Below are 23270 nucleotides of genomic sequence, written 5' to 3'. Positions count from 1 at the left end.
ATGGTGTCTTTTTACATGATGGACTTTAAGCACGATGGGGAGTTTAAGACCAGCAGGTGAAGGTAAATAGCCGTGGGTTTTGCTGTTTGAATGTTTGAATCGTTTAATGCTGTTTGAATCATTTAAGCCATCGGTTCTGGTTTCTTTCTTTTGTTCCTTCCAAAATCCTTTGTCGGTAAGAATTTGAAGTGCTTAAAACTACAAAGGGCTTTTGTCTGGACTCTGTGAAGGAAACCAGGTCAGGTATCTGCCTGAACAGAGCTGTCTTTCAGTGTGAGTTTTGCCTTTGGCAAGCTTGGTGGAATAGTTTGGGCTGTGTGGAGGCTGTGATAGCAGTTATGCTGTAAAACATTGACGCCGAGGTGGATGCTGGTGGTAAGGATGAATGTTGTGGTGCTGGGTAGCACTTCTGCCTTCACTGTGCATCACATTCTTGCAGTAGCTATTATTTGATAACAGGTGCTTTATTTTTGTTGTCATATAGGGCCATGGTAACACTGACTATCTGAACTTGCATCTCCTGTTTTCTTATAAGGGGTTACCAGCTACAAGAAAAAGTATGGCCAGTGTTCATGTCTGTGACAGAACGACCTGGTTTGTTCTGCCATCCGTGTCGTACATCAACACTGCAGAATTCAAACAAAACATACATTTTGGAAGGGAATAAAGGATGTTTCTTTCTTTGTCCTCTGTGCCCTGCCATCCAAACAGCATCATGTAAGCTTCTGTTAGGAGAACTTCACTTGAGCTCTCTCATCCTGTGTCTTTCTTGTTCTTTATTTCATCCCAGTGATGATGTCTGTTATTTTCCTCTGTGTAGAAATAAAGTTTGGCAAATACTGATGCCCTGACAGCTTCTCAAACAGAGTACTTGTTTGATCTAATGTGAAACAAAAACACTTTACAGTTCAGCAGAGAAAACCTATAGGTCAGAAAGCAAGTTAAACATTAATTGCACTTCAGAGACCCACTTGAAGACCTGCTGAATGAAGCTAATGAGGGTACAGTGTCACTGCCTGCTGTGTGACAAAACAGGGCTGCCTTGCCCTAATCCCACATCTGATACTGAGACACGTAGACACACACAGACCTTTGCCCAGATAAGGAGTAGCTTTTGTTGACCACTGTTAGCAGATTGTAGTAAGATAAAAGGAGCAGGAGTTGCTGTGAAATGGGTATGGTGATCCTTAAGGAGCAGAGCTATTTGAGCAGGGTTCCTAAGCAAACAAACAAAAAAACCCAACAGAAATGATGTGTGATGTCACCTTGATGCGTGCTCAATTATTTTATGCTTGCAGGTAGTTTGGTTTCAGAGCTGTCATAACACTGGTCCTTGTTATCCTGTGTTTCTGATAGCTCCCACTAACACTGTTCTCTTCTCTGCAGAATTCAACGTTGGTCAGTATCGTCGAGATCTGGTGAAGAAGTATAAATCATTTGAATTCTTCCTGCCTGACAACGAGGAAGGGTTGAAAATCAGGAAGTAAGTGTTGAGTGTGTTTGTCTGTACACAGCTGGCTGTATTCAAATGACACCCCGTGTAATTTGCTCTTGGAGACTGCTTTAAGCTTAATTTTTATATACCGAAGAAGACACAGACATAATAAATAGACAAGGAAGAGAACTCTAGAAGAGATGGAAAGGTGATTTATTTAGGCTACTTAACATTTGGGGTATTATTTTTCTTAATTGCTTCAGCTGAAGCATCAAAATATGGAGTACATAAATACTTGAACGTGGTTCTTTTTGCCCTTTGGGCAGGCTGTTGTTTATATGGATATTCCTGCAAATTTTCACTCAGAACCAAAGGAGAACATTCTTATTATTTTCCCTGTTGTAAAATACCAGCTACTGGACGTGACCTTCCTGCTGCCCGATTCATATAAAGCTTTTGTGAGGATCGTAAAGAAAAAAAAAATTACACAGTTCCTTTTCTTTCGGGTTTGCACATCATCATTTTTTTTGCCTGCATGTTTGTCATTATCCATTCAAGGAGTGACACACATGTATTCTCTCCCTGAGGTTCTCTTCATGATGCATGCAAGTGGTGAGCAAGTGCTTGACCAGCACAGTGCCTCAGTGAGTGCCATGCTGATCTAATGCTGTGCAGAGCAAGGTGAGCCAGGTGTGAACATCTGTGCCCAGATAAAGCATGTGGGACTCCCCTGTTGTATGGAAAGTCTCTGTTCTTCAGCTTAGAGAAAAGACCTGTGGAAGAAATGGCAGAGGGAGAGAAGGTCAGAGCAAGAGCGAGCTGCCCCTATGACGGAATATCCAATAGGATGGTTTTTCAGTTTTCTGTTTTTCCTTTTTCTATGCATTTAAGAGACTACAGCATGAAATGACAAAGGAAAGAAGTTCTCGAGGAATGGAAATAGCATTAAGCAGACTGCTTAAAATACAGTGTATTTTGTTCTTACTGGCTTTGGCCCAAGCAACAGAAATGTCTGAACGTTTTGTGGCTCCCCTTTGCTTGTCCTTGTTCTCTTACCCCTCCCCTTCCACTCCAGCAGCAATCGAGGACTGCTTACTGCTGAAGGAGAACAACTTGCATAAAAGCCTCCAGACTGCTGGGGACCAAAGTGTAGCTGAGCAGTGCATTAGCCTTGCAAGCCCCTGCCTTTTACTTAGAGGTAGAACAAAACCTTTCGTGTGCCTCCATGTCACCTGTTGGACTAAATGGTGGGGAACAGAACGTGAAATGGACTGTGAGCTGATCTGCTTTGTCAGCAGTGAGTTTATATTTATTTAGTGAAGGTTTGACGATGAATCTCAGTACCTGATGTCTGTTAACCATGCTAATGTGGAAATACTGTTAGGTTGAAACAGTTTAAGATAAAGCTGTGCGTGCAGAATATAATCTGGGAGAGAGATGTGTTTTTGGTCTGGAAGTGAAAATAGAGTACAGATGCATAGAAGAGCTGTTGAAATGGGCAGATTCTTATGTTGACACTTCAAAAAGATTGTAGTTCTTTGACATAAATAGGGCTTTGCTCTGTGCATGAGTAAATAGTACACAGTGCTAATGGTGCTGCGCAGTATTGATTACATGTTAGAAATCAGAATAAACTTCAACAATAACACTGGCATTGGGGAAATAGGGAAGTTGTGAATGAGTTTATCCTCGTCCAAATCTCATACAAGTGTGGAGTGCTGGCATTGCAGTTCGATGGTGTTTGTGTCCTTGATGGTCTCCAGCACAGATCATGTTGGGGTGGTGCTTACAGTGGGGTTTCTGCTTTCTCTGCTAGGTGCTGACTTTGTTTCGCTCCCTTTTTCAGGCAGATTTTTTTGACATACTCAATTTTGACACAATAGGTAAAAAGGGAAGAAGTTGGTTACTGACAAAGCATAGAATCACCAAGGTTGGAAAGGGCAGAGCCATGAGATAAATGGCTAAAGTTGATTTATTTTCTCTCTTTTTGAGAATCAGATGAAGAAGCTGCTCTATGTTGGTCCCATTGGTGGCCTAGAGGAGCATTGCCTTCTTTTAGGCAGATGACCACAGCCATCTATCCTCACTGCAGCTTGGTTCACCTCTTTTCATGTTTCCCTGATTGTTTCCACGTTTCTTGGGGTGATGGATTGGCAGTACATGTGTTAAGAGAGATGAGCTGATGTTTCCAGGACACTGTGATCACAAGGCACAGGTGCACTCTTAAGATGGCTTTTACTGACGTTTGTGACTCCTTCTCTTTCATTTTTAAGGCAGTGTGCCTTAGCGGCGCTGAACGACGTCCGACAGTACCTCAGCGAGGAGAACGGGCACGTGGCTGTAAGTTTCTTGATGCAGATGAACTCTTGAACTATTTCTCTATTAAACAGGGTCTGTCCCCTGGGCGATGTGCAGTGAGTTATTCCGGTATCTCTTTGGCGTATCAGATTTTCTTCTGTGATGACTGTGTGTTAAGTCTGCTATGTGGCTGCAGTGAAAGGAGCACTTAAGTTCAAGGTGGTGGTTACTCTGAGCAGCCACGTTTGTGATTTGAGGGGTTAACGGGGGACAGGATTATACTAAGAGAATCGTTTCCCTTCTCCACTATGTAACATACTGCTAAACGTGTCTGGTTTTTTTTGGCTGCACTTGTTTTTGTTCTGTGTTTTAATTTGCTGGTGTTTCAAGTGAAAAGTAAAGATTTATTGAGCCTAAGATTTATTGAGCTTTATCAAGCCATAAAGTGGCCTTGATATTGCTTGGCAGTTGTGTGGATACTGATAGAAACTGTGGATTACTGATAGTGGAGCAATCTCTGAAGACAGCAAGAAGAACTCAAGGTACATCACGGTATATCTGAGCATGTGATGACAGAATGCAAAACGCAAGTTCTGGGAGATTACCTTTATGTTGTGGTGTGATGGAATGCTGTTATGTTCAGAGCTAAATGTGTTTTTGTAGGAAAAATTGCTGTGTATTTCTTTACAATTAACAGGCAGGATTCAGTGGTCTTGCAGTTGTTCTGCTGATAGTTTTACCCTAGCATTTTCAGTAACATTGATTTCAGCATCTTTTTGTCTGTAGTGCAGGGTTGGTACAAAACTAATGCTCACACGGGCCAGGAGATTCTGTTCTGTGTCTATGTCTTACTGTCTGACCACAGGCTGCAAATTCAGAGGTGTCTTTCTGTGTTTCCCATGGAAACGTAACACACCCATTTGGGGTCTCCTCTGGGCAGGCTGAGCACAACCTCGAATCAGATGCTGAGTTTCATTTCATGATTGTTTAGGTTTGTTTATTTTCTGGGAATAGCAGTGGATTGGAGGAAAGGGAAAGTGTTTTCATTGCTTTCCTTCATACTGAGAGACTTCAAACCCTTGTTTTTATTGTCCCTGACACAGTGCTTTCCACAGCCTATCATGCTTTGTTAATTCCTCTCTCTTTCTCTGTAACTATTTCTAGGTCTTTGATGCTACGAACACAACTCGAGAACGCAGAGAAACCATTTACAAATTTGGTGAAGAAAATGGATACAAGGTGAGTCGAAAGCAGAAGAGCTCTGAGCTAATGCCTGGCCAAGCAGGGCAGTGCCATTTTGCTCCCCTTGCCTTGTCTGTCCTGAGTTAACAAGTGTGCCAGGGCAAGCAGAGTTGCTGCTATATGCACAGTCAGTGGTGTGTTTTGTGTCCTTGAGCACAGTTTGTGATGCAAAGTCACCCCATCCTCATTTTTCTTGTCCTTAATGTTTGCCGTGTTAGGAACTAATCTCTGTAATGCTTTGCTTACATCATCCTGGATGTGTAATTCTCAGTGTGCTGTTAGCAAGAACTATTAGACGGTGGTTCTTAGTGCAGGTCAGATTTTCCCTGCAGAAGCACGTAAGGAAATGTGTGTAGTTCTGTGTAAACCAAAGGCTTTCTGTGGCTTTCTGCCTTCTGTCCAGGGTTGCTTTGTGTTTAGCTTTTCTCCAGTAACCTTCCCTTTGCTCTAACTTTGCATCTCTGTATGCCTTTACGACAGCCAAACACAAACCTCATGAGTGAAGCTGCTCCATTACTTGAAATGTTCCTGCTTTATTCTTTCAGAAGCATTACTTAATTTTTGCATGGCTGAACCTGCATTCTCCCCATTTATTTCTCACTCTTTCATCCTATTTTTTTTTTTCATTCCAAAATTGTTCCATATTGTTTTGGAAAACAGTGTAAAGCCCAGTGCTTCAGGGAGCAGCAAGCCAGCAGTTTCTGCTGAAACGGGATGCTTGAGTGAATGGAGGGAAGTCTGAGGCAGGCTTTGTTAGAAAAGGGTTAGCATGGAGGTGCTCAGACTGCTGACTGTGCATGTTGGTGTCCAGAGGCATTTCAATTCAGCTGCTTTCTTCCTTCTTTCTGTACACATGGCTTCCTGTTGGGATTGAAGACGTTTTTTGTTGAGTCAGTGTGCGTCGATCCAGAGGTCATTGCTGCAAACATTGTGGTGAGTACAGGGAAGTTGGCTTTAACTTATTGAAATCACGGGATTGTAGAATATCTCAGTGTTTTTAGAGGCACGTTATGAGAACTTCCAATAGTGAATACCGTTAGTTGCTATTAATGGAACAGTTTGCCTTTATTTTCTCATCCACGCATTTAACTCAGATGTTAAATTCTTTAAAAATTAGCTCTTAATTAGAACACACATAGAGCAATATCTGCCAGAAAAGTAGCTTTTGTGTTGTGTTCCTCCTCCCCCCATTTGATTAAACTTACATTAAAAAGGGAAGGTAACCCGTGCACTGCTCTCTCGTTTTTGTTTTGAACAGCAAGTGAAGCTGGGTAGTCCTGACTACGTTGATTGTAGTAATGATGAAGCAACAGAAGACTTCATGAAAAGAATAGAGTGCTACAAGAACTCCTATGAGACGTTAGATGAAAATCTTGACAAGTAAGTGATGCGGTAATGCTGTGATCACAGCTGAGTTACATTAAGTTGTTTCATTAGGGGATGGGTGATCCCATGTTGGGGTTGAAGGCTTTCTGGCAATGTTTTCATAGCTTGAGCTCTGTTTCTGCTGGTAAACTAGAGACAGTTGAGGTGCAGCCTGGAAGCTTGCGTGAGGGGTAACTGCCTTATGAGTTTATTCTGGGACTGCGCTCTTCCTGATGTTTCCTTCTTGGATAATGGTGTGATTCTTCTGGGACAGAGCCAACGCTTTCTACGTTGTTCCAGATGAGCCATAGTGATTTTTGTTATTGGTGTTGTTTCTTTTTGTTTTGCTTAGTTTTTGTTTCTTCGATGGACAGGGAGACCTGATGGATTTATAAATGTTAATTAATTTGTTGATGTGGTGAGGATATGTTTTTATCACATCAGTCTTTAAAAAATGTGACTTATAAATTTATTTACCCTTGCAAATAATCACATGTACGTGTAGGGCTATAAGAAACTTTCATACCTAGATCATTTGCTTTCTTGCCAAAGCATTCAACTGGTTTTTCATTAACTTTCAGTAACTGAAAGTAAGGTAGGGATGAATCAAGTGAGAAGGAACCAGGATTTCATTCTGAGCTGCACTCATATCAGGGCTCCTGGTTTGTTTCAGGATCAGGGCTGTAAAGAAGGCTGAGCTACGTTTTAATGTAATTGAGTGTAAACAATGTAAAGCTGATGCAGTCAGGTCAGCTCACGTGTGAAATATCTGTGATGGACCTACTGATTGTACCCATGTGGAACAGCAATGATTAACTTCTCAGAACGCAGTTGAAGATGAGGTGATGGTACCTGCTTCTCATCACCTCCATTTGGCTTTATTATAAATTTTGTTGTTTAATTATGGTGCCTCAGGAGAACAGTGGTGGTTTTCAGTTTGTTAGGCTTTTATTGTCCTTTATAGACACTACTCTGAGATGAGAAAGGATGAGGAGGAGTGAAAACTGAAATTATAATCTCTGTGGTGCAGGGAGAGTAGAATTCATCTTGTGCTTCCAGATGACTACTTTGTTTCTGTCACCATTTGAGGGTTGGCCTGTAGTGCTAATGGTTACTCCAGGGGTAAATAAGGGTTTGTCCGTTGCTGTGGCTCATTGCCCCTTTGTTTCATTCTACTAGAAACAATGTGGGATCTTATTTTATTTTTTGTTGCTGTTTGCTCACGAAAGGGATCTTTCTTACATTAAAATTATGGACGTTGGAAGGAGTTACCTTGTGAACAGAGTAATGGATCACATCCAGAGCCGAATTGTCTACTACCTCATGAACATCCATGTGACTCCTCGGTCAATCTACCTCTGTCGACATGGAGAAAGCGAACTCAATCTGAAAGGGAGAATAGGAGGGGACCCTGGACTGTCTGTCAGGGGGAAAGAAGTAAGTAAGTCCCTCCAGAACAAGCATGGCTTTGGGTTTTATGTACATCTGTGCATGTGTGTAGTTTGTGCTGCATCATTACAGCTTTCTGCCTCTACACCCATTTACTCTTAACATCTTAAACGATTTCTTAGCTGTGTATGTTGGTAGCGGGAACTGAATGGACACACTTTGTGTTGTGGTTTGGTAGAAGCTCTTTTGTCTGTTATTGATTGAAACGTCTGTTTATCCTAGGGCACAAAGCACTTGACAGGGAGGCTTTCATTTTAATTGCAGCTTTGTAAAATCCTACCTTGTTGGCTAACCTGCAAAGCTCACAAGTTAAAAGTGAAGGGAAAATTCCTAAAGATAAAAGTGGGAATGGCAGAGTACACGTCTTCCTTTTACTCCTCTCTTTCCCTCCAGCATTCCGCTTGGCTTAACAGAGCATGCTTTTAGTAAAAGCCTTGACAGAGCCATGTGGCAAAGTTATAATGAGTTTGCAGAGGCTAAAGCTTGCGGCTTCCAATTTGACGACAGTATGTTGCTTCTGAGCCCTCATCCAATGTCTCATGGCTTTTCTTTCAGTTTGCCAAGAGCTTGGCACAGTTTATTAACGAGCAAAACATCAAGGATCTGAAGGTTTGGACCAGTCAGATGAAAAGAACGATTCAGACTGCTGAAGCTTTGGGAGTGCCTTATGAGCAGTGGAAGGTTTTGAATGAGATAGATGCAGTAAGTTCTCTGAATGTCTGAAAGGTTGCTTTGTTTGCTGGGGATGCAGGCAACATCATCTTGTAATGACATGCCTTCTATGTGATAGCAAGTCATCTAAGGAGTGGATCTGGATGCTAGAAAATGGTGATTCATTCCTGTTAAATGTTTTACTGAAATTTAAGAATCATTAATTTAAGAATGAACATAGTTTTGGTTTGTCTTTCCCAGTAAACCGTTCCTCAGGAGAAGAAACAACGCCAAGAAATTGTTATTAGTAGGTGGGGGTTGGAGGGGAGAGGAAGAAAAGAAAACAAAAAAGCATTGCTAGTTGGCACTTCCCAGCTGCACCTGTAGCACACAGAGAGCTGCTGTAGGTAACACAGCTCATGGGATGGCCCTGCTTGCCAGTGTATGTTGCTCCACTCCTGGTGACTTAGTGATTCATGCAGTAATTTAGTGATTCATTCCACCAATGTCTGGGTCCAGCTGAGTCCATTATGCCTAAAGATTCTCTCTTAAGTGTCAGAGTTTAAAAAAAAAAAAAAAGTGTTTAATTATATTTACACGTAATTTTACTATGAATTGATATCTGCTTTTTGCACTGTGAGGAATGGGCACATTATCATTATTTTTATTACCTGTAGGGAGTGTGTGAAGAAATGACATATGAGGAGATACAGGAAAATTATCCTCTTGAGTTTGCACTGAGAGACCAAGACAAATACAGATACAGATACCCTAAAGGAGAGGTATGCTGCTTTTTTTTCCTCCCAAGGTGACTGACTTCCTCATCATCTTTAGTACAGGCATGCTGACTTTAATAAAGCATTTTTCTTTCCTAAAAAAGTTGTGCTCTTCTCCAGTGGAAGGCACATAGGAGCTTGTGAGGACTGATTCCATCAGCCTGGTCTGGTGGTTGGTGACCCTGCACATAGCAGGGGGGTTGGAACGAGATATCTTTATGGTCCTTCTCAACCCAGGCCATTCTATGATTCCAGTCCATTTCATTTGATTCAGAGCTTGAAAAAATAATAGATTTGAAAAACCAGTTGAGGTATTTGCTTTTGTAAGCATTGATTTTATGCTGGTCCTGCAGTGGTGTAACAGGAAAACTGATTGCAAGGCTTCAGCATATTGCCTGTGCAAACGTGCTGTCAGGATTGCCTTTATTCATTGCTGTTGTTGATAATGGTTATTTTGCATTCAGTTCTGGATGAAAAGCTGCAGAAATCCATAGCCATATTGGTCTTTCACTCTGATAAACTCCTTGCCTCTGGGAAAATAACTTGCTGGCAGTTTTTCTAAAGCAAAGCCATTACAGTAGAGCAGTTACCAGCTGCCACATGGTCTGTGTGCTGGTGCTGAAGGCTTCGGATCGGGGGCAGCAGGGCAGGCGGGTAATTGCAGCAGCTGCTCCGCACCCTCAGTGATAATGAGGAACCAGAGCTCCGAGGTCTTCTTTGCCCAGCAGTCAAAAGTAATCGCTGTGATAAGAGCAGACTGCTCACAGGTGTGACCTCTGTCTCACTAATGAAGCAGTCATTAAGCTGCAAAGTTCTCCTAATCTGTTTGAACGAGAAGCATTTGTTTTTCTGATGGAAGCCTCCTCTGGGATGAGGGATCTCTGTGTTGGTGACCAGCAGTGTCTGCAGGCAGGGCCAGCTGTGGTGTGAGACTTCGCCTCTATGTTTGCTGATGTTCTGAATGAGGTTCTGGGGATCGTGTGGAAATTCTTGAATGCAATGTCTAATCTGATAAAGCTCTTCCACCAAGGAGGTTTTTTTTCCAATACATCTCTTTGATCTGGGGAAGATCCAATTGGTGGCTGTTAATTTAAGGACAATTATTACTCAGCAGTTGGCAGTGTCCCAATAGAACATATGAAAGATGACTAATGTGAAGTTAAGGTATCCGCTGTGTATATTTACCAGTAAAGAGTTTTCCCTTTTTAATATTCTGTTATTTTCTTCCTTCCTGCCCACTTCATTCCCAGTCCTATGAAGACCTTGTTCAGAGGCTGGAGCCAGTAATTATGGAGCTTGAAAGGCAGGAAAACGTGCTTGTCATCTGTCACCAAGCTGTCATGCGCTGTTTGCTCGCATATTTTCTTGACAAGCCTGCAGGTAAGTTTACCTTCATATGTTACAAGTGGTCTGCTTTACTCAGATACTCTGAAGATCTGCTGAGAAAGGTTCGAAGCAGCGACTTCAGCCATCCTCTGATGACACATGAGCTTGTACTGGGCAAATGCATGTTTTCATGTTTGGTCTATTCATGTGACTTGATGGGTGATTTCACTGAGCTGCTTCTCACCTGAAATGTTGTAATGTTTGTTTTTCTCCTGTGTTTTAATAGCATATCTGTTGTACGCAAGGAATGAAATAGGTGCACTATCATATAGACTTCTAAGTGCTTGGCCTGGCACTTAATAGAAGAGTTAAGGTGTCTGTTATCTGTATGCCATGTATAATTCAGTGTTTGATTTCTCAGAACAACTGCCTTACCTGAAGTGCCCGCTGCACACTGTCCTAAAGCTAACCCCAGTGGCTTATGGTAAGTAGTGTTTCCAAAAGTCCAAACACAGGGTTACTCATGTCTGTGCTGTCTGTAAAGGTTGTGCAGTATTTAACTTCAAATGTTTATTTTAGTATAAAAGAGAATGAAACAGGCTTGACTTTGTGAGTATATCCGTACAGCCTTGTTAGAATCCGTGAATCCTTTGGTTTCTGTTTGCTTTGTGTTATGCAAAAAAAAGTTTTTTTATTGTGAAGACCCTGAAACTGTCAGTGATTGAGGTTGCTAATGGATGGTTTTCTTGAGTATTTGGCTCATATGCTACTTGATTTTTCTGGTAAACTCCTGCCACTTTGCTCTAGTCCAGTAAGATCTCAGGTTTTTGGATGTGTTTGAGGGTCTTGCTTGTTAGAAGACAAGCAAATTTAATTACATGTAGGTTTACCATCTTACAGGGGGTGTTATCTGTACCCTTCAAACAATTGTGCTCTGTTTTTCTGAAATATTTCTTTCTGATCCTTCACAGCACCACATGAACTTCCCTCATTTGTTTTTGCTGGCGTGTTTCTTAGCAGCTGTTCTTAGTGCTGAGCTCGGGGGCTTCAGCTAGGATTTGTTGCTAGCCTGTAGAGCACAGGGTGTGGGTTTCAGCATGTACTTTGTACTGGTTTTAGGCCGAAAGCTAATGACATTTCATGTGCTTTTCCACCCCAGCTTAGCACACATCTGCTGCAAAGTTTCTTTAAGAGATGGCTTAATTGTATCTTCGGATACCTTATCACAGATCAGAAGATTACAGACCAAGAGGTCTGCACAACTTACCCAGGAAACAGATGGCCAAAGAAGGCTGAGTTATTTGTGGAAAAGTCAAAGCTGCCTTTGATTATCAGCATCGAAAAAAGGCAGTGTAGAAACATACTTTGGTTTGGTTTTAGATTCAGATAAAGTAGAGGCAGAGCAACTAGCTGTTATGCTGGGAGACGTCAGAAGAGATTTTTGTCATTGAATTGTGGTTATCCCCTGCACAAGTGCTGTGGTGACATCTGGTGTTCCCAACCTCGCATGACAAGCTGCAGTTCAGGACATCGAGTTGTAGAATGAGAACAATAAGAACAACGAGAACTTCTTAAAGATAAGGTCAGTTTTGGAAACTGGCTTCTCTCAACTCAGTGGTCACGGGCTGTTTGCACAGTTGAGGGTTTGTGTGGTGGTGTTGTGGTTTGGTTTTGGTGTGTTTGTTTTTGTGGGAAGTTTGGTGACTTTGGCGAGCGTTAAGAGGGCCTGTGAATTTCCATAGAATCATAGGATGGTTTGGGTTGGAAGGGACCTTGAAGATCATGTAGTTCCAACCCCCTGCCATAGGCAGGGACACCTCCCTCTAGCCCAGGCTGCTCACAGCCCCATCCAGCCTGGCCTGGAGTGCTTCCAGGGAGGGGGCACCCACAGCCTTGCTGGGCAGAGATGTGTACTGCCACACCAAATGAGGATGGGGAAGTGGTGTGAAGGGCTTTCCTTGGCCTTTTGCCTTCAGTGAAAGAAGGATTAGGACGTTGCAGTCAACTGGCTTCCTAGAGTTTGACCATCTCAAAGTACAAGGGCTGTGTAAAATACTTACGCACAGCTACCTCTATAGAATTATTTCAAGCTGAGGACTCCCTGGCAGCCAGGGGGGCAGGGTGAGGGGTTGGATGTGGTGTGTTCCGCTCCTTCCAGCTAACCACATTCTGGGGAAGCATCTCCCTTGGGGGTTTGCTCTTCCTGGCACTGGAGGCTCGTGGTGTAGAAGGGGAATTGTTGTGGCCTGACAGCTGGATGTTACCCAATGGTCCATGGAGTGCAGTGTATCTACAGAGGGGTTGAGGGACAGACAGATGGGTTTGTGTGGGAACACACAGGAGAGAGAAGCTGCACCTGCTGTAGGTATGGACCTTCTCATCAGTAATTAAAAACCAGTTAGGAATATGCATGTCAGCAATTAACTGTGGAGAAACTGATGTGCCTCTGGTTTCTATTGAGTGCAGGGCAGTTTTTCTCAGGGACTGATCTCAGCTCTGGTAAGCAGTCCTTAGCAATGGCCAGCATCAGAGATCAGAGCGTTCTGTTTGACTGCAGGGATTGTGTGCATGGATCTATGAACAGCAGGATGACTGTGGCACTCTCCCAGTATGAGAAGTGCACTCTTCCCTCGTAAAATCTTTTTTTCTTGTCTGATATTTCCCTGAGTTGCCCTTCCTGCACTGTTTGCTCACAGCGTTTGTGACAGATGAAGTTTCTCAGACTCTGCTTCCCAGGGCAAGGCAAATATTTGCCATGTTCCTCTGTGTCATTCTTTTGAAAGCACAATGGCTTTCTAAGGAAAGGCTCCATTTGCCTTTTTGTGGCACACAACAAGCTCATGGAGTGTTATGAATTTAGGAAATACGTGAACAGGAAACTGTGAAAATGTAATTTGTTGTTTGTGGCAGATGCTGAGCTCAGCTGTGTGTACTGAATTGCACAGTGCTGTGCAGGGTGGCTGTATAGAAGTGCTGCTGTGAGATCGGACTGCATTTGGCAATTTGATGTTGTTTCTATAGAAGTTCCCACAGTGTATTGAGTAATTGTAATTTGCTAAGTGGGTCAGCTTGTTCTACCCAAGCAACATGTAGGTCTGTCTTCCCAACATTCATACTTCTCTGGAATTGTTTGTTTGTATTATTTATTGTGAATAGAAATTTCCCTCCAGAAGTCAACCCCCACCTCATTGGGGTGTGAAAGTTTAGGTTCTGCTTTGCACACATGGAGGAATGGGGTTTACTAATGACATGAAGTGGAATCACTTCCACATTTAAAAAAAAACGAGCACGTTTGTCTTTAGTACTGTAGAGCAATTCCAGTAAGTCTGTGATGTTTAAACACAACACAAAATTACAACGATCTCCTTGGTGGGATGGTTTTGTTGGTGCGTGTTGGAAGGTGAGAATTTGTGTTACAAAAAAATAATGATAAAGCAATGGTGAGACTAAGAGATGGACTGTCAGATTGAGAACAGCGTTCATCCTGGTGGAATGCATTCATTTCAGTAGCCTTAGCTGTTCAGAACTTGGGAAAGTGGTATGAATCAGAAGAGGGAAGTGATTACCCTTCACAAACTCAGAATCATAGACTCATAGATCAGATGGCATCTTCAGATTGCATCCTTACCATGACTTCATTTTTCCAAGCAGCCCAATTCTAAAAATGTGTTTTTTATCAACAGGATGTAAAGTAGAATCTATATTTCTGAATGTTGAAGCTGTAAACACACACAGAGATAAACCTGAGGTAAGAATGTTTGTGTTTTTTTTGAATGGGAGAACTTGACGTCATGTTCTGATCTTGGCTGGTTTCCGTGTCCTTGTGGTTAGAAGTGATTTTGTAACTGCTGACCGTATTTAATCTTGCACATCAAGCTTTTTAAGGGTGGAAAAATCCTGCTACTGAGCACAGTATCAATCTAAAAACTCTATGAAGTTCTTCAGCAGAAGTAGAGCACGGGCACAAAATACACAGTTAGGAATGCCACACTTATCTTGGAGTCAGTCGGAAATGAAGTGATAACCCTCTTCTGAGACATCAGAGCCATCAGCTGATTCATCACTGAGATCCACGCTGTGTATTTTGTAGAGTGTTTGATGGTGCTGCCTGTGGTGGGGGCTGAGGAGGGGTCTCAGGGTACTGCAAAACAGGCTGTGACAGTTCGTACTCTCCCTGTGTGGGCCTCTGTGCTCTGAGGCCCTGACATGCACTGAGGTTGGTTATGCTACTTGCACAGACAGAGTAGTTCCTTTGAAAAGTCCCTTTCAAAGGTTATCCAGTTCAACTCTCCCATTGCTGCATTATGGAAGTTACGTGTAGTGTGTCGTCATTAAAACGTTCTGGTTCCCTTACAGGTCCTCATGCTGATGCCATTGAGTATGGCAGTGGTTCCTTGCTGAGGCTATGAGCCATGCCTTCTAGTGAACTAAAAGTCAGTTTGATAATGTGAGGAAGAAATGCTGTGGTGGTTTTCAGAACAATGGCTTACAGTGAGAAGGAATATAAAGATAAATGTGTGCAGCCACAAGACAAAGCACTTCACTTGTGTGTGGGTACGCAGTTGTGGCTGTTGTGCAGAAGTGTTGGAAGGGTCTGCAAAGATGTTTTGTTTTAATGACTCGGGCACTGTGAGTTCTGGAAATGCTGACTTTCGGCCATTCACAGTTCAGATATTTCCATCAGATAGTCACATTTCCTTTCTTCCTTCTCTTTCCTCCTTTACCTTCGTGCTTTACCACGTCTGTGTCTTAGTTTGGCTTGTTAGGTTCAGGAAATCCATTCTCATTTCATGGTGCCTTAAAGCATGGTGAGAATAAATGAGGATGTCTTAGAGCAAGTGTTACTGTTATATGTGTTGAATTATGTAGGTCAGTTTAACATGTACAGTTTGTCTCCTTAAACGCTGGTGCCGGATTTACAGCTTGCTGAAGTTCCCTGGAAATTACTGTTGGAAATTAGTTAATTAGGAGGAAAGCTGTACGTGTGGTTGGCCAATGATGCGGTCATGCTGGCAGTGGTGGGTGAGCACTTCAGGTGCACACAGAGGATTGTGCAGACAGTGGCACTGCTGTCCGGACACAGACGCAAAGCTGTTTGGTTTAGAATGAAAACAGATGGATACAACAAACGAGGAAAAGAGCAGAGATGTGTTTGGGGTTCTTCCACAAAAACATTTGTCCCTGCCCTCCAAAGAAACCCAAACTGCTGCATTACGGGTGGTGATCTGTTCGTTTGTATAACTGGGTAGAGGGCCGAGCTGGTCCTGTCTGCATTTGGATGTTGCTCAGAGGGCTTTGGATGTTTCCAAAGCTTTTCATCTACATAACCTACAAAAGTGCTAATTGTTTCTGTTAAATGATTTTTTTCAAACACTCTATTGAAGTCAAAGCATTTAATTAAGCGTCGCGTCACAGATATCAACACCACTCAACAAAGAGACTGTGGTGAAGAATTGCCTGCTGTGCTGTTCTGTGCCCCCACAAGGAATTTGTCGCCCTGCCTGCAGGACACTGCACTCCTTATCTGCTGCAGCTGAAGAGCTGTACTTTCACCCTGCTGCAAAGTACTGCAGTATTTGTTTATGGTGTCTGTAGAGCTCATTGTGTGCGGGTGATTTGCCTCGAGTGGACTGAAGCCTTGTGTTTGTCGGCGTTGCAGTGGCTGAAGTGGTTGACCTTCTCAGATGAAGGAGTCCAGTCTGCACTGAATACAAATCAGGGGCATTGCTTGAGCTATTGCTTGGCTCCTCTTTTTGGTCAGAAAACAAGTGCTGGGGTAAAACATCTGCTTTCTGCTTCTGCCTTAGGTGATGAGTGACAGATAGGAACGCTACTGCCAGCAAGAAATCCAAATCCCTGTTTTCCTTTATTTTTTCTGAGGGAGGAGATGAGGTATTTATTATTGACTTTGCTTAGCACAGGCTGAAAGGCATAAAGCCTGAAGAACACGTTAGGAGAACCAGCAAGGTATTGTTAAATGGGCCATGTTTTTAATCCACGTCTTAGAAATGCTCTCAGCACAGTTTTCATGATCTGCATTTGTGGCCGCAGGGAGGGCACCTCTTGCACAGTCTCTGGGGCTCTCACGGGGCAGTGCCATGGCAGTGCTGTTCTCCCTTGCATAGCAGGCAGTGGAAGGTGCACGTGGTTGGTGGTTTTGTTGGTCTTACTGCTGCGTGATAAATGCTCTCCTCTGTATTTGTGTTGCTGTACAGAATGTAGACATTTCCCGACCTCCTGAAGAAGCTCTTAGAACAGTCCCTGCTCATCAGTGAAGGCCGTGTCCTGACCAACTATCCAACTTGGGTGCCACTTTCATCTGCTGCTTCAAAATAAACTGAAATTATAGTCATTCCAATCATCTTGAAAGAAAAAGTAATGATGTAAAAACAGAACGCCAAAGCCAACAACTCAAAGCCCAGAGTGAATGTTTGTACAGTGCATGGCTTGAGAGAATGATCACAATAAAACTGTACTGCCCTGCTTGGTTTATTGCAAATGAGTTGTTGAACAGTACTCAGCTGTCACTGGAACGCTGTTTCTATAAATTGCTGTAATGTAAAGATGCTGCAGCATTGACTCTCAAAGCTGTTGAGCTATTATAACAGCCAATAAGCATTTAATGTCAGCTGGAGCGGGTTTGTCTATGAAAGCTGTGAAGCACACGATAAGTTTGTTCTCCAGGCAGCGCCGTTATCTGCTCCAGTGCCCTTGGGAGCTGTTGGAGTGCTCTGCTGCACCAAATAACAATCTGTAGTTGCTGTGCAGCCTTAATCCTGCTGGCCTGCAGTGCTGGAGCTCTGCATGTGCTCACCGGTGGAGAGCAGGGCAAGTAATGCCACATCTGCTAGGGAAGGTGCAGGAATGTGTGTGTTTTCAGTATGCAGCTTCCCTTAGCAGCTGTTGTGCATTAACCGGCCTTCAGAGGAGAAGTGCCTCTCCATTTCCTTTCAGTGAGAAACCGAGAGTGGGAAAATAGATGGCACTTGTTCTGCTGAAACAGGCTGGGTGAGTGCCCGGTGCTGCCTTGCTCTGGGGAGAACACAGGTTAGTCTCAGTGCGGGGAGAGGCGCTGAGCCATGCGGGGAGCAGAAGGCGGTTATTTGCATGTGGGGCTGTGGCCTGCCTTGTGAGGCATGGAAGTGGAGGGCTTTTCCTCCCTCCAGTAGGAGCGTGGTCTCAGAGCAGCAGGGCGTGCATCCTGAACTCGGTTACAGCAAAAGCTGGAGAGACCACAGCTGGTTTGCAGCGTGCTGTCCTACATTGGTTCCAGCCCTGCTGTGTGTGGTGGACTGGGCTAGGGGAGCTGGGATCCTCCTGTGCTGTGACCATGATGGGAGTGTTGTTGTCACCTCTCACAGCTTGTACTGTGAGAAATACTGTGCCATGAAACTTTTGGTGAAGACAAAATCTGTGCAGACTTCTGCTGCAGAAAAACAGTTTTATGGACGCGGGATTTAAAAGCAGTGTTGCCCTCTTTGGGGGGATCCCCCATTACAGCAGAATTGCCTAATGGCCTCCCTGGATGGTTTTCTTGGCCTGGTGCTGCAGGGGAGGTGGAGGTGACAGGTCTGTGTGCAGCTCCCCAGGAGGAAGTTGGCTGAAAGGAGGGCTTCCTTTGCACTGTGCTCTTCATCCCTCTGTTGATGTGCCCGTTCTTCAGCTGTGGGTGATCCTTACGAACCTCATCTGCCTCAGCGTTCCTCCTGGCTCCTGTGCAGTTCAGAACCTCCTTCCCCAGCTGAGCCCTTTACGCGAAGTCTTCCAGCCTTGTTGTGAAGGTCACACAGAGAGAAACAATGCTGAGCACTGAAATGGCAGCTGTCTCAGTAGGAAATGCACAGCACTTGTGTGGGGAGGCACTGCCACTGCTATGCCTTGGGGAGCCCAGGGAGCACAGCAGTGTGAGTAGGAGCAGGACATGCTGGGTTTGGGTGCTATTCCTGTGGGCCTTCTGCAGCTTTGGACCATGACATTGAGTCAGCTGGAGCCATCCAGCACTTCCCATTTAGAACTCAGGAAAGTCAAGGTTTCCAAGACCACGTAACACATCCGTAAAGAAGATAAAAGCTCAAAATGACTGGAGGAGATGCAACACCATTCCATTGCACGCCTCTGTTTCCCTGTGCCCGTGGTTGCTCTGGCAGTGAGAATGGTCTCAGCTGCTCTCATCAAATCTAACGTGATTGCTATGAGCAGGAATTCCTTTACCATTAAGGGGATGGTAGTCCCTTTCTGGTCTTTCAGCTTCATGTCTCATTTGTCTGATAAGCCCCAGAGCTTATTTATTAGGCTTCGTGGTGTTTTTTCCACATGGCAGTTCAGTGTGCTTTGCTTCCACAGCATTTTCCCCTTCACCTTTGTTCAGACGGAAGGACTTAACGCTTTCAGCTTTGCATATTGGCATTCCCTCTGTCTCAGCTGCTGGGATGCAGTTTTTGCCTGGCAGGCCTTATTTCAGTTAAGGAGAGGTGGCTTTTCCTTGTCCAGGCCACATTGTTTCCTCTTAGTTTCATGCTGTAGCTGTTCAGTTCTGGTTGCTCTTTATTTCCAGTACCTCCACACTCCTGCACATTGATGCTCCATTTCAAGCTCCATTTAATTTTCTTTGAATCAACAGCAGATGCTTCACTTAGGTGTTAGCCAATCTACTTGCACTGCCTGTGGAGACATCTCTACTTTCTTGAGGAGTTTTTGGGTACGTTGCATCAGTTGCTAAGAAAACAGAGACAGATGAGAGAAATGCCAGCACAGTGGGTGTCTGTTGTGGTCATGTGCCCACGCTGTGGTTGTGGTGGCTGGTGCTGATGTACCCAGAGGGTGGAAGGCAGGTGAGAAAAGAAAGGGCTGATGTTGGTACAGGGAGTGTTAGTAAGGGCAGAAGTAACTCAATCCCCCAAATCCGGTCTAGAACTGCTAGTTTGTCCCTTGTTTTCTGAAGGAGTGACTGAATGTCCCAGCAGTGTGTGTTGGGGCTGGGGATGGCTCGCTTTGCTTGTAGGTGCGCTCTGGCTGACGGAGCGGTGCATGGTGTGCATGAGGTTCTGCCTTCCTCCAGCTGGGCTGGGGAGACATGCTTGGAAGGAAAACTCCAAGCAGCGGGGCTATAAAACCATGGGAATGTTACCTGATATCAGTGTGACATCTGCCAACGTGCCTATGAGTCCCACGCTTCACATTACCAGCTTTTCAGGGAGATATTCCATCTGCCCGGTGGCTTTGCTGCCTACCAGGAGCAGAACTGTCTTTCTAGCCGTGGACATTAAGGAGTCAGTTCCCTAAGCAAGCGAGACACAAAGGGGAGATAGCTTTCCCTCCATCCAAATGTTGTCCCTTTTTGTGTGGCTGATGATCTTTGCTGCACGGTGTTATTTTTCTCTTGCACTGCATGTGAAATGCTAGAAGTGATCAGTAGATAGAAACGGTGGTCAGAATTAAAGAAATTAAATAGAACAATGTGACATAAAACATAGCATGGAGAAAGCAGTTGTCCAAAACCAATCGCACCCCCCCAGAGGTGGTGTAACGTGTGCCATTGAGATGCTTTCTGAGTGTCCCTGCTGAGCTCTGGGCTTTGGTTTCTGTTCCCAGCCTGGGTCCTCTCCTGGTGCTTTACGGTCACACTGAGGCAGTGAGCATCAAAACTTGCACAATGTCCATCATGTGTAAGCACTGTGAGTTGAACAAAGCAATGGCCGATGGTGTCACTCATGCCTTCAAGTACTTTCTGTCTTTAAATTTGCAGAATGTAGGCGTGGACCGGTCGAGAGAAGAAGCCTTGAGGACAGTACCCAACCACCTATAGCTGCAGCTCCGGAGGCAGCAGCCCTTCCTCCAGCACCTGAGCACGGAGCAGCAGCTCAGGCCCTTGAGAACAGTGAAGGCGTCGCTGGGCGCCAGGCGGGGCGCAGCTCCCCTCCACCTTCAGACATTCCGAATGTGATTCACCTTCTTTGGAGAAAAGCTGTAGTTGTGGTGAACTCCTGGTGCCAAAAGGTAGCGGTAAAAAGAAACCCATGGCGGCGGAGTCCAGTTGGTTTTAGACTTCTGTATGTAAAGTTGTGCTGTTTCAGTGGCTTTTAGTGTTCATCTGTGGGTGTGGGTTCATCTGCAAGATGGTTAATTGCCCGTGTCAATTTTACTGTCAGATTTTAACTAGACTTTACTTTCTTTAAGTGTTTTTTTCTAAGAATTTCTCTTATTTCTACTGTGAATGATTGCCTAGAATTATGGGGAGGCTTATTTAACACAAAGGGAATCCTGCATTGAGAGCATTGTAGGCTTTGTGATGCGAAGCTACTTCTAATCAGAAAGCTCATTGGCTGTGCTAGCTTCTGTCTCTCACTGATCTTGGGTTTGCCCAAAACACTTACATTGTTATGAGAGGGGGAGACCTTCCCCTTGGAAAACAAATCGATTCCAATGAGTTTCACCACCTGATAGATCCTGCTGCTTCAGCAGGGTTGTAACGTGTTCCAGGGGCCGGCTGTAGTGTGGAGCACAGTGGAGGGCAGAGCTTGAAGTAATGGCTGTGGGATGTGTGTGTGACAGCAGCCTGGGCAGTGGGAGCGGGCAGAGCAGTGCCCCGGTGTGTGCTCAGCTGCAGGAGGGCCGGGCAGCTGTTCTGACCGTGAGCTGGGGAAGGGCTGAGGATGCAGAGGCCGGAGGAGCTGCTTTTCTTTTTAGCACTGTGATTTTTGAAGCAAATTTGGATGAATTTCAGCGTGTCCGTTTCTCTTTATAGCCACATCTAACACATACATCAGGAAACAGTACAGGAAGGTGAGGTGGCGTTTCACCTTTCTTATAGCTCATGCAAGAAAACATCAGGTAAAGTGTGAAACTTCTGTCACACTGCACGTATGCCTTTTTGTCTTTTAATTATTGTTGTTTTTAAGCAACCTCCCACTGCCCAAATTCTTTGCTGCTGTTCTGTAGTTCTCTGTGAAACTCCAGTGCTACAAATGGGCTTCTCTGTGTCTGTTGAGGGGACGACCTCCTAAGTACTGAACTGCTGTGTGTTTGGTGTGTTACCCCACAGCTGAAGTGTGCTGGCTTCGTCCTGGAAAGGACTGCCTTTTTGGTGATGGACGGTGCTTTTTGTTTGTTTGTTTAATTTTTATTCTTTTTCTTAAGGACTTCTCTTCAAGTGACCGAACCTTAACTGTGTACATTGTTGATTTAACAACAAAACATAACAGAACTCTGTTTGTTCAATTCCTGTGTGAAATACGGGGTCCTCCTAACGTCGTTTGATGGGCTGGGGATGCACTGTCTTCTGTTCATGCAGGATTTGTAAGATAACGTGCTGCTGTCTGTCGTGGTTTGTTTTAATAAGCTAATGTCAGCGAGCTGCTCTGCTGAGGAAGTAAGCCATATCACATCGCTGGGTTCCGCTGCAGAAGAGGAAAAGGGAGGGCACGGAGTGACCAGGAACACGGGCCGTGAGCGCTGCTGGCTCGAGCTTTGTGTGTGTGTGTGACCCATTAACTCAGCACCGTCTGTCTCAGCCCTTCCTTCATTCAGCTGTGTTCGCAGCGTTTGTGCTCGGCGTACTTAATTTATTGATGCATAGTAACCAAGGCCATCTTTGTGCCAAACGCATAGAAACACTTTTCTCCCCCTAATTTTTTGTGTTCTTTGCTTGGGAAGGCAGGGCTGTGCTCCTCCAGACCTCTGCCGTGGGCAGGAGCCATTCCACAGCTCTTCCTTTGAGATGTGTGCCCGGGTTAGAGGGGCTGGGGAAGCAGGGGACCACACCTGCTCCAAGGGACGTGGTGGAAGGACAGATTCCCCCGAGCAAGAGGTGAGCTGGAGGCTGCTCTTTCCTCCCCTTCTCTGACCTCCCCACCCTTTTGGAGGTGCTGTATAATTCCTTGAGGCTAAATGTTTTATGTACAGTAGGTATTTTTATAGCCTGCTTTCGAATATACTGTGAGTGTTTTACTAAGTGGGTGTTCTCTTAAAAAAAAAAAAAGGAAAAAAAAAGGTTGTATAGAAGTGTAAATAAACTGTTATGCTGATACTTGAAGAGAAAAAATGATGAAGTTGTCTGTGGGACTTTAGGTACTAAATCATCAACTGCATCCACCCCTTTCTAGCTGGAGAGAGCAAATGTAGACAGTGAATGTAACTGTGCAGCGAGCGCTCCGTTCTGCCTGCTGTGTGACTGCTCTGGGGAGGCACTGGTGAGGACTGCAGTGCCCCAGCACTGCCCTGAGCAGCTGCCCATGTCCTGCGCTCCTCTTCCTGCCATGCAGCCCTGACCGAAGCAGCACAGGGAGGTAAAAACCTTCATCCTGGCCTTGTGTAGCTGTGTCTGTTTCACTACCTTCCGACTGTTAATGCACTCGCTAGCTCAGACGCAGTCTTCTGAATGAGATGAAACTACCTTTTCTTACATTGTTGGCCTTCATTGTTGTAATCTTTCAGACCGATGTAATTGTTTGACATTTGATCCAAGCAATAAAGATCAAATGCTACACCCTGCACTGCTGTGTGTTCTTTCTGTGGCTGCTGCAGCAGTGGAAGTGCGGGGGAATAGTTTAGGTGACGATTTGCCCAAAGGAGCAGGAAGGTGAGACTATTAACTCTTCCTTGTCATCAGTATTTTAAGGCCTGAATCAAGCTTTTAATACTGCACTGCTCTTGTATTCTCTTCCACATGCCACCTTCTGGTCATATTTGCACATACAGGTGAGGTGGCATGAAACTCCCAGAGGCACCCG

At 44.5% G+C, this 23270-nt stretch overlaps 1 protein-coding gene across 22 annotated transcripts in view; it reads left to right on the top strand.

Annotated features, from left to right (window-relative positions):
- The window catches only part of PFKFB4 (6-phosphofructo-2-kinase/fructose-2,6-biphosphatase 4), a 43252-nt gene extending 20219 nt beyond the window's left edge, over positions 1–23033 (top strand). For 12 of the 22 annotated variants that reach the window (XM_046900210.1, XM_046900209.1, XM_004944393.5 and 9 more), the window contains 11 exons: positions 1387–1483; positions 3709–3775; positions 4898–4972; positions 5852–5908; positions 6234–6355; positions 7570–7777; positions 8345–8491; positions 9118–9222; positions 10467–10596; positions 10964–11026; positions 20288–23033. In XM_046900210.1, coding sequence (XP_046756166.1) covers positions 1387–1483; positions 3709–3775; positions 4898–4972; positions 5852–5908; positions 6234–6355; positions 7570–7777; positions 8345–8491; positions 9118–9222; positions 10467–10596; positions 10964–11026; positions 20288–20625 — 1409 coding nt within the window. In that variant the 3' untranslated portion in view covers positions 20626–23033. Of the gene's footprint in view, positions 1–1142; positions 1299–1386; positions 1484–3708; positions 3776–4897; positions 4973–5851; positions 5909–6233; positions 6356–7569; positions 7778–8344; positions 8492–9117; positions 9223–10466; positions 10597–10963; positions 11027–14225; positions 14291–16757; positions 16918–20287 lie in introns of those variants that run through there. The other 10 variants (XM_040646452.2, XM_003641962.5, XM_015292805.4 and 7 more) reach the window with 6 other exon arrangements.
- The last annotated feature ends 237 nt before the right edge of the window (positions 23034–23270 follow it).

This window comes from Gallus gallus, chromosome 12 (assembly GCF_016699485.2).
Source record: "Gallus gallus isolate bGalGal1 chromosome 12, bGalGal1.mat.broiler.GRCg7b, whole genome shotgun sequence".
In the NCBI taxonomy this organism is placed as follows: Eukaryota; Metazoa; Chordata; class Aves; order Galliformes; family Phasianidae; genus Gallus; species Gallus gallus.
Note: the sequence above shows the minus strand (reverse complement) of the source record. Positions and strands in the feature narration are given on the sequence as shown.